Below are 10,419 nucleotides of genomic sequence, written 5' to 3' on the forward strand. Positions count from 1 at the left end.
GGGGAGGTCGATTTAAGATACGCAAATTCAGCTACACGAATAGCGTAGCTGAATTCGACGTATCGGAGCCGACTTACCCTGCTGTGAGGACAGCGGCAAAATCGACCTCCGCGGCTCCCCCGTCGACAGCGCTTACTCCTACCTCCGCTAGTGGAGTGCAAGCGTCGATTCGGGGATCGATTGTCGCGTCCCGACAAGACGCGATAATTCGATCCCCAAGAGATCGATTTCTACCCACCGATTCAGGCAGGTAGTGTAGACCTGCCCTTAGTGAAATAGGTAGGACAGCACAGCATCAAGTCACCTTGGGAAGATCTCTGCACAGACTAACGCTATTTTTGAAGTTTATTCCACCCAACATCAGCTCACTGCTGTCCCTGTTCTCCCAGGCACCGGGGCAGTGTCCTTTCCTTCCCCCTCCCCAGCTAGGAAGGTCAGTATCGCTCCCGACCCAGTAACACGATCTCACCTTGTAATGAAGTCGGCGATGCCGCTGCTGCTGCCAGGGATAGCGATTCTCTTGGTTTTGTCCGTCGGCTCCTGGGGAGGGGCCGGGGCGGTGGCCGGTGTCCCCTCATGCGGCAGGTGCTCCGGGGCGCTTCGGCGCCGGCTCACTTCGTAGGTGTTGCGGGAATTCAGGTTAATGTCTATGAAGCCCAGAGGCGCCGAGCAAAGGGTTCCCGCCGCAGCAGCCCCGTCGCTGCAGTCCCGGGGAGTCCGAACGCCGGCGGCTTCTGACGGGCTTTCAGTCCCAGCTCCGCTGCGGGGCGGCGGGGGGCTACCGACCGCCGCGCCATCCTCCGGATCGGGCCCCAAGCAACAACTTCTCAGAGGCTCTTCGAGGGCGGCCCCCGCCGGCGGGCTGGCCCGGCCCGCGCCGCCCCCCGGCTCCGGCTGGGGATCGGGGAGGAAGTGAGGGAAGCCCCCATTGGGCAGTCTCATTTCCTCCTCCTGGGGCCCCGGCTCGGTCCGCACGGCCCAAGCAGGCGGCTCCTCCGGCTGCAGCAGGAAGCCGGCGTCCCCATTGGTCATTCTCCCGTGGGGGCCCAGGACACAGGCGGCCCCGTTGGGGGGTCTCTCCGGGCAGCACTTGCAGCCCAGCCCCGCAGGCGCGGTGGGGACGACCTTCCCGGCCAGGTACCGCTGCAGCAACAGCTCCTCCTGCCCCGAGCCCCCGCTCAGGCTCCGGCTTCCATCCCGCTCCCCGTCCTCCTCCTCCGCCTCCTCCTCCTCCGCCGCCGCCTCATCTTGCCGGCCCGCGGGAAACAAGGCTGCGCTGCCCTGAGCTCCGGCATCGTCCGGCCCAACCATTTGCCGCCCCGCAGCCTCCGGGATGCCAGTGGCGCAGCTGGGGGCGGAGGGGGCGCACGAGCCCCCCCGGCGCAGCGGACCAAGGGGGGCGGGCGCGCGCTACTCTTCACACCGCGAGCCGCAGCTACCGCTAGCTCCGCTCACCGCATCGGACGGCGGCCTGGGGCAGCCCGGCTCACGCAAGCGCACAACAGCGGCAGCCCCCAGCCAAAGGCGGTTCCACCATAGAGAAGCAGCGTAGACCTACCCGGTCAACCCTGGAATATCCGGTATCATAGAGATGCCACCTAGATAGGATCCTCCCCATAGGAGGGGAATCACGGATTTCCTTTACCATACAAGACCTCCTTACGCTCAGTTCCCCTTACCGTATTCTATCTAACACTCTCTCATTCACATGAGAAAAGACTGTTTCCATGACGATATTCATCAAAACCCAGACACTACCAGGTACCATATTCCATCTGAAACCACCGCCTCTAAAATCAGATCCCAGTAGCCACAGGTGTAATTACTAATGCGTAACAGCAGCATCACCCAAAGGCATGAGCTAGACTACAGACTTCACTGGTGTCGGACTGAACCATATAGTTCCACTATGCTGATGCCCCTTCATTTCATACTATATAAGTAGAAAGGTGGACAAGTAGAAGCTGGTGAGAAGGGGGTATGGTGTAGTTAATATCTAGTGCAGCCTAGGACTCAGGCTTGCTCAGTTAAAGCTAATGATAACATTACCTCCTGCATAAGACAGGCCTTGGGGGCAGCTTCATACTTGTGAAGTGGTGCAATAAATTCAGAAATTCCATCTAAACACACACAGCTCAGGAGCCTAATCTTGGTTCCCAGGCAGCAACCACATTAGATGTGACCACCTCTTTTTGATGCCTTCTAAACCAATGGTGTCCAACCTTTTCAGCCCCTTTATTGCAAAGAGGGGAAGAGACGACAATATTTAGGGGAAGGTTCTTCTCCCTTTGCACCATATGGATGGCACAGAGGGAGCAGAAACCACAGTAAATCCCATGCTGAGGATTTCCCTAATGTGGGGAGAGACATCAATGGTCTTTGGTGTCAACACAGCCAGCTCCTATGCCCCCTCTCTGAACAGTCACCACACAGTGCAGTGCTACTACAGGTCTGTCGCATCTTACGCGCATTTAACATGCATGATTTCAACTTTACGCGCTCGGAGGGGGGGGGGAGAGAAAAACAACAATTTTAATACTATACCTGTAGTGCGGGTGATTTTGCCCGCCATTGAACTCAATGGGGTTTTGGCTATACGTGGTTTTCGCTTTACGTGCTAACCGCAGAACGGAACCCCCCGCGTAAGATGAGACAGACCTGTATTCCCCAATGCTTTCTGGTCCCTTGTGGGATCACAGCCAATCAATGCAAGTTAGAGCAGCCCTCTGGCTGCCATATCCCACACTGGAGCAGAGAATTAGGTAGGTATAACTGATTGTTGGTTCTCACCTTATCTTTTCCCCACCCCCTTCCTGGGCTGATCAGGTTGATGGAGGGGAGGGGGACAGAGAAAAGAGGGGAAACCATTCTTTGCTAGGTGCTTTCCCGTAGGCTCAAGCAGAGCCAGTGGAACATGTATCCAGCCCTCCTTGGAGAGAGCCAGATTAAGACAAATTGAGGCCTCTGAGATACTACAAGATGAGCCCTCCCCCCAAATATCTGTGCCCCCATGCTGTTTCCTCACCACCACCAGATGTGGCAGAATGCCCAACATGCTGCAGGAACAGCAGCAGCAATACCGGATCCCCTTCTCCCTCTCCTATGAATAGCTGCTAAGGGGACAGAGCCACTGAAGCAGTGGGGGTGCCCCCCACTTCTTACTCCAGAATCTGAGGTGTTTTTGCCTGTAGGGGTAGGCCAACCCTTCTGTGCACTTCTGTGACGGAGTCCTCTGTTGGGATGGTGTTGGCAGGGCTCCCCAGAGCAGTTGGGGTCTTATTAAGAAAAGATTGGAATGAATGGGGTACACTTCTCAAGGCTGTCTACAGACTGAGTTTACATCTCTACACCAATCATGCATGGTTCACATTTCCAAGTTTTTCTTCCCGGCCATGAGGGCTGGAAACTTACCAATTTTCTTTCCCTTTATCTTCTGTTTTTAAATGAAAGTGGAGAGTCTGATATAATTACATGACTCCAAGAACCTATGATCAGGTTTACATAGCGCATACACCTTAAGGCAGCCCTATCTCTCAGCTTTCTGTAGTCTGGCAGGGAAGCAGTGGATTTTCCATCACTAACAATTTTTAAAATCACAGGGCACAGCTCAGAGAACACATTTTCAATTTACTATCCATTACACAGTTTCTTAACTGTTGCCCTTGAGGGCTATTGTTTAGAGTCTCAAAGCCCCAGGCTGGACACCACTTTTCAATCCAACTGACTGCTTTCAGTTGCTTATCGGGGACTCCTATATGCCTTTTTTCATAATACAAGAGAGCTAAGGGACATTCAGTGATAATGAAAAGGCAGCATATTTAAAAGTTATGAGGGCTATTTTTTTTTTAGAACATTGCATAACTAACTTATGAGATCGAGCATCAGAGGGGTAGCCGCGTTAGTCTGTATCCACAAAAACAATGAGGAGTCTGGTGGCACCTTAAAGATTAACAGATTTATTTGGGAATAAGCTTTCCCCCAGGGTTTTTTACCCACAAAAGCTTATGCCCAAATAAATCTATTAGTCTTTAAAGTGCCACCAGACTCCTCGTAACTTATGAGACTTATTTTGCTAGCTCAGTAGGTATACAGGAGCAGGATCCTAATGGGGAACATAAACCAAGGTCATGTTCAGATTTTCCTATATAATTTAATGGAGGTTCCTTAACATGCCAAACTGGGTGGGAAGGAAGGAGTTAACATTATAGACAAAATGTTCAAAAACAACTACAGATTTTGGGTGTCCAACATGAGCCTGATTTTCAGAGCACTTGCAGTTTCCACTGACTTCAGCTGAAGCCTTAACTCCTATCACACACACACACAGATTCCAATGATGCAATTTCCACATAAAAATTCATATTAACCTTAGATCAACTATATAGATCACATTACAGAAAAATATTTTAAAACCACTATTTGCAATATGACACCATATCCGCCACACACCAATAGAAAACCAAACATAGAATGTGTAATGTACTTTATTAGAGATGCACCAACTTTGTATCAGTCATCAAAAACACATGAAGCCATAACCAATAAACATGGACAAAGGTGGACAAGGATGCCTGTTAGCAGTTGAGTTTGAGGGTAAAGATATGTGGGCTGAGGTTGGTAGAAAGGAGACAGTTGAGGGTAAGAAGGGAAACTGCTGAACATAGTGCAGGGGTGTTGAATGATTTAGTTACTAACTTTTTATGTTTCACTTTGGGTCTAGCGACCTTAACTTGCAGGTGAAGAGTTTTCCGTGGGGAAATCTACAATAAGCAAATGTTAAGTTCTGATATTAAGTAGAGACTAAAATAGGGTAAAAAGGGAGGAGGAAAAAGCATAATAGTAAAAAATGGTGAAAAGTAAAAAAGGTGGATTTTGAGGAAAAGTTGAAGAAGGAAGTAAGGATGCTTGGCATACAAGCAAAGAGAGATATCATTCTAGGTGAAAGGAGAAGCTTGGAAAGTGTCATGAAGACGAGTGACATGAGCAGACAAAGGGTGAGAATGTGAGAAGAGCAGGCAAGAACATGGGGAGCTACAGAAAATGAAGCATGGACAGGAGCAGAGCTGTGCAGGAACTACAATGTTGTACAGACAGAGAGGTTTAGTGAAGGGGCATGACGTGGAGGTGACAGAGTTGTCAACAGAAGCGGAGAAAGGAAGCAGGGAGAAAGTTGTGGAGGACAGATATGTTCAATTTCTGCCATGTTTTTCTTTAAGGAAGCAGCAGGACACCCATATCAGAAAGACATAGAAAAGACGTGAACATAGTCAAGGGTGGAAAAGAAGAATTACATCTCATTATAGCATAAAGCTTATAATAGACTCATCCAAGAGTTAGTGTAGAGAAGAAAAAAGTAAAAGAATGAAAACCCAACCCCTGGGAACATCAGCAAAAAGGGACAGGGAAGAAGAAAAGGATTTTTCAAAAATAGTGTTAAATGAGTCATCAGCAACACAGAAAATGAAGAAAGAAAGGACACAGCTACAGAAGTCCAAAAAAGAGAGGCTCTCATGAAGTTCGTAAGCACTAGAGCAGTGGTTCCCAAACCTTAACAACCTGTGAACCCCTTTCACTAAAATGTCAAGTCTCGTGAACCCCCTACTAAAAATGAATATTTCCAGGGATTTTCTCCTTTACCTGAGTATAAAGCAGCGATCTTGGAAATATAAAATTTGTTTTTATGACATGCTTATTACACACTATTATTATTATTATTATTTATCATTACAGTATTTTTATTACATTATGAATGTAAGCAGTCAGAATGAGCGCTACCCTGACATCTGGTGGTGAGCTGTGGAAAAGGACATCAGCGTCTGATCTCATTTGCATGGGCACACTCACCCTGCCTAACATGTTGGACTGCCTGCCCAAATGGTCACTTTGGCTGCTGTGGGATCCCCAGTCTGTTATTGGGGCAGGAGTAATAAAGCATTGTTATCCTGGTTATCAAGGACAGTAGAACTGTACTTGGCATTTTATGATGGAGGGATTCGCCTTCTACCTAGCAGAACTCACTAGGTAAGGGACATGGGTTCCAAAGCCCAGTGAACTGAGAGAGGTGGGGGATAGGTATGTGTACCTGGTAGTGTAGGCCCCTAAACACCACTTTTATCTCTCTTCTCTCCAGTGTGTAATAACAGAGCCAATTTTGACTCCATTAGGAATCTTGTTATATGCTATAGAGCTGAAATCACTGATACCTAGATCTAAGCATTAGACCTACTTTGGGCTAGTGGTGCACCAGCACTGAGGCTCCCCTACCAGCTAAATTCACTGAGAGATGAAGTCACTAAAGAGCTGAAGTTACTAAGTGCTGTGTTAAGTGGGGGGGAGCCTGAAGACAAGTTGGTGGAGCGGATAGCAGGACGGCGAGTGGAGCAGAGCGGAGCAGATAGCCGGGTGGCTGGCGGAGAGCAGAGCAGAGTGGAGTGGCCAGCAGGACAACTGGCGGAGAGGCGCAGCTGGTGGTGAAGATTGCAGCAGAACCCCATGGAGAGGCATGGCACTCTGCCGTCAACCCGAGCAGCGGAGCATGTAAGATGCCCTCCATACCTCCCCCCACTACCACCCAGGCTGGGAGGTAAACTCTGCAGATGAACTTCTGAACTCTGGGGGCTGCACTGACCAAGGTCAGAAACTGTGGGTGGGGTGACTGTTGGGTTGCTGGACCCTAAGGGGAAAAGACACTGCCAAATTAACTTGGGGGTGGGTCTTTTCCTCATGGTTTGTGTTATGAATCCGGTTTGCGGTGTTTCCCCAAGATAATGCCGCATTGTTTTTCCCTCCTTTATTAAAAGGCTTTTGCTACACTCAGACTCCGTGCTTGCGAGATGGGAAGTATTGCCTCTTAGAGGCACCCAGGGGGTTGGTATGTAATTGTCCCAGGTTACTGGGTGGGGGCTCGAGCTGGTTTTGCATTGTGTTATTAAAACAGAACCCCTAGACACTGAACCCGGCCCTTGTTGCTGCCAACTCTGACGGGCAGAAGGGTTACATGAAAATGGCAACACTCTTCCTAGATCTCACTTTCGTAGCTTGTATCACTTTGAATACACCTGTTAGGAGCCTTGTCTTATATGTTTCATAAAGGAGTATCAGATGTGAAACAGCACAAAGATAAATAAATATATGGAGATATACTTATCTTGTATAACTAGAAGGGACCTTGAAAGGTTATCAAGTCCAGCCCCCTACCTTCACTAGCAGGACCAAGTACTGATTTTTGCCTCAGCTCCCTAAGTGGCCCCCCTCAAGGATTGAACTCACAACCCTGGGTTTAGCAGGCCAATGCTCAAACCACTGAGCTATCCCTCTACTCGAAGAGTTCCTTCTACACAAGCATTCAGGTCTTGAGCAGTCCAGGCAAAACACATTACAACAAAGCTTAAATTTGTTCATAATGATTTTAAAAACAATACTAGCAGCCTATTTAATTTTAAAAACAGCAAAAAATATCCACCTCCCTTTCCATTTCTTATAAGGAGTCTTGAAGTTTAAATCTTCTCAGTGTGATAGATATGCTTGCTTTGATCTACTTAGCTCTTGGAAGCTGCTGGCCCCATGCTGCCCAGGGTCCCTAGGGACAGCTCTGTCCACCATTAGGGAATTCCCCCCATAACTCCCTGTAACATTTCACAAACCCTAGTTTGGGAACCACTGCACTAGAGAGATGAAGGAGAATGAGCACAGAGAACAGATCATAGATATGGAAAGAAAGATTACTTTTGTGATCTTCTGAGTGGGCAGTTTCACAGGAAAGGAGAGGGTGAAAGCTCAAGAGAAGACAGAGCAAAAGGACTAACCACATGAGTAAGGTCTGCAGGGTCAAGCAAAGGCTTTGAGTGGAAGCAATACTCCCATGACAATGTCTATGGGCACTAATTAAATAAAGCAGCAAATTAAAGAAATAAGGAAAGCTGTATGTGTGGGGAGCAGCAGGGTCTAAAAGATGGATCATATTTGGTAGTTAGTACTTACAGGAAATAACATTTGCTTTTAAGAGAAAGTTATTTTTCTTTCCCCCTCTAATGCTGAAACAGGACTGCTTAGCAAGTCTTGTCCAGCAATAACTTTCTTGCTGCTTCCTCTTTTGGGACTTTAAGCCACACTATTTTTCATTGGAGAATTTTGTAAGTTACTATCCTCCCTTTCTAGAATAAGTGTCAGAGGTTACCCTAAGTGTAACAGAGTCTTGTAATAGAAGAAACTGTTAGAAGAGTGAAATAATGTTGCTAAACTTACCTTTCAAAAGGGGAAATATCTAATTCTCTTGGAAACTCCTGGCTAGAGGAGTCCTCCATTTAATGACTCCCTCCTCAAAGTTTCCTTTAATCTGTGGGGTGGCAGAACAACCTGGCTTTATAAGCAGTCAGCTGGAGCATGCTCAGTACAAGGGAGAAAGCCTCAACTACACAAAAGCGTTTTTCCCTTCATTTTAATCCTTTCTTCTATTAATGGAAATTTTGAAGAGAAATAGTTTTGTCTGGGAATACTTACAGGGATCTCTTTCTCTCTCTCTTTTTAAATAGAATGTTGTGTTCTCTTATTGTTTATTTTCTTGAGCTGCAAATCATTGCTAGAGCTTCAGCTTCAGAAAATCTGCTGGGGCTAGTTTTAATAATAAATAATAACTGTTTATTATCTTGGTTTTATTTTTCTCTATCCTCATTTTACAGATACAGTGCTGCATGTATGATTTCAGAAGTATATTTTTTACCATCTCTCTTGAATATAGATCTTAGCATCTGGGTAAGACCAGGAATTTGGAGCTTTTAGATTTTCCTGCTAGACAAGCCACTCTCTGGCCCCAATTCTAGGGCTTCCCACAGCCCTGGCCTGTAAACCAGCAGAGCCAACATACAGGAACTGGAAAGCTAACAGATCTCCCCATGGAGGAACACCCCAGGTGTAAGAGGGATATCTATGGTGGCACAGGGCAGAATACTGCAACCCTTGCAGTCCCTTTCAGTGAAGGGGCATGGGCGGGAGGAGGGTCTATCATGGTTTATGAGTTAATTGGACTGTTAGGTTTGTGTGCCATAAATAATGTTATTTTTAACAGTCTGAGGCTTAGCTTTATCGATAACTTCTTATGATGACCTTTGTACTTTATTAACCTAAGCATGCAAGAAATTCGAAGTGAAACCAATTTGTTTTCTTAATCCTTTTCTTAGCGATAAAGAACTAATGATGTTACAATCAAAGAATTCCCAGCTTGCATTAATTTCCCCAACCAAAGACATATACCGTGTCACAACTGGCTGACATTTGTACTGTGATGTCATCTTATTATAGTGCCATCCCAGAAGTTTTCAGATTTCTGGTGTCTAGAAGGGGCTGGCTTCATGGAGAAGCAGTGCTCTTAAAGAGATGTTATACAGCAAGAGCAAACTCCTAGCATCTATGTGACCATCCCAGCAGAATTAGCTAAACTGGTATTGCACCTTAACATTATGTGGCAACATGAGTTTGCAAACACAATTACATCAACACCCCTAGGTTGAATTTAGGGTTAAACAAAATTTGTACCTATGCATTTTGAACAGGGGAGATCTTTGCAATTTTCATCCATTTGACTCAAACTGTTCCACCAAATGTATTTGCTGGAGACATTCAATATCTAATATTTTTAAAATAAACAAACAACCCTATACTAGACCTGATCTTTCACTGAGTTCCCAAAGGGGGAGTCAGCTCTGTGGCAATATCAGATCATTAGGTTCTGCATTTTAGCAATGGGAGCTTGCTCCCAAAGCCCAAGATAAAAAATTACATTTTTTCTCCAAATGTTTCCTCTGTGAAATATGGGGCAATGGTGAGGTATGTGCACACCCTTCAGCAAAGAGTCACTGAAGTGGAGAAAGTTTATAAAGTAACTTTTAGACCTCATGCCATACTATTCTTATCTTGGCAGTTTCTCTGAAAGCACTCTCAAATGATTCTGCTCTCTGAATCAACATGACAGATGCAGGAGATGAGTAGCACCTTGGACAAGACAATTTGCCTTATAACTTAATTTTTCCTTTTACCAGGGCATTATCACCTCCACCAAGTGTGTTTATTTGGCATGGCTGACAGCTTCTTCAGGAAATAGATGACTCTAATCTAGCAGTGAAAGGCATAACAAGATTTAAATGGTTAGAAGCAGAAGATAGACGAATTGACTAGAAATAAAGTGGAATAGTGAGGGTGGAATAGTTTACCAAGGAACATGGTAGATTCTCCATCTCTTGAATTCTTTAAATCAAGATTGATTGTCTGTTTGAGTTATAGCATATATTTTAGGAAGACATTCTGAGCTTGATGCGGAAGTTACCAAGTGAGGCTCTATGCCTTGCGTTATGCAGGTGATCAGATTATATTATAATGGCCCCTTCTCACCTTGAAATCTGTCAATCTATATGAAACCATGCAGCA

The 10,419-nt window shown here is 46.3% G+C and overlaps 1 protein-coding gene across 1 annotated transcript in view; it reads right to left on the reverse strand.

The window, feature by feature from the left end:
- The window catches only part of TBC1D12 (TBC1 domain family member 12), an 82,148-nt gene extending 80,976 nt beyond the window's left edge, over positions 1 to 1,172 (reverse strand). The window contains exon 1 of the mRNA XM_026650915.1: positions 470 to 1,172. Within this exon, the coding sequence (XP_026506700.1) occupies positions 470 to 1,032 (563 nt within the window). The 5' untranslated portion in view covers positions 1,033 to 1,172. The remainder of the gene's footprint in view (positions 1 to 469) is intronic.
- Positions 1,173 to 10,419: the final 9,247 nt, after the last annotated feature.

Source organism: Terrapene carolina, unplaced genomic scaffold, assembly GCF_002925995.2.
Source record: "Terrapene carolina triunguis isolate 2854851 unplaced genomic scaffold, T_m_triunguis-2.0 Scaffold95, whole genome shotgun sequence".
Classification (NCBI taxonomy): Eukaryota; Metazoa; Chordata; order Testudines; family Emydidae; genus Terrapene; species Terrapene triunguis.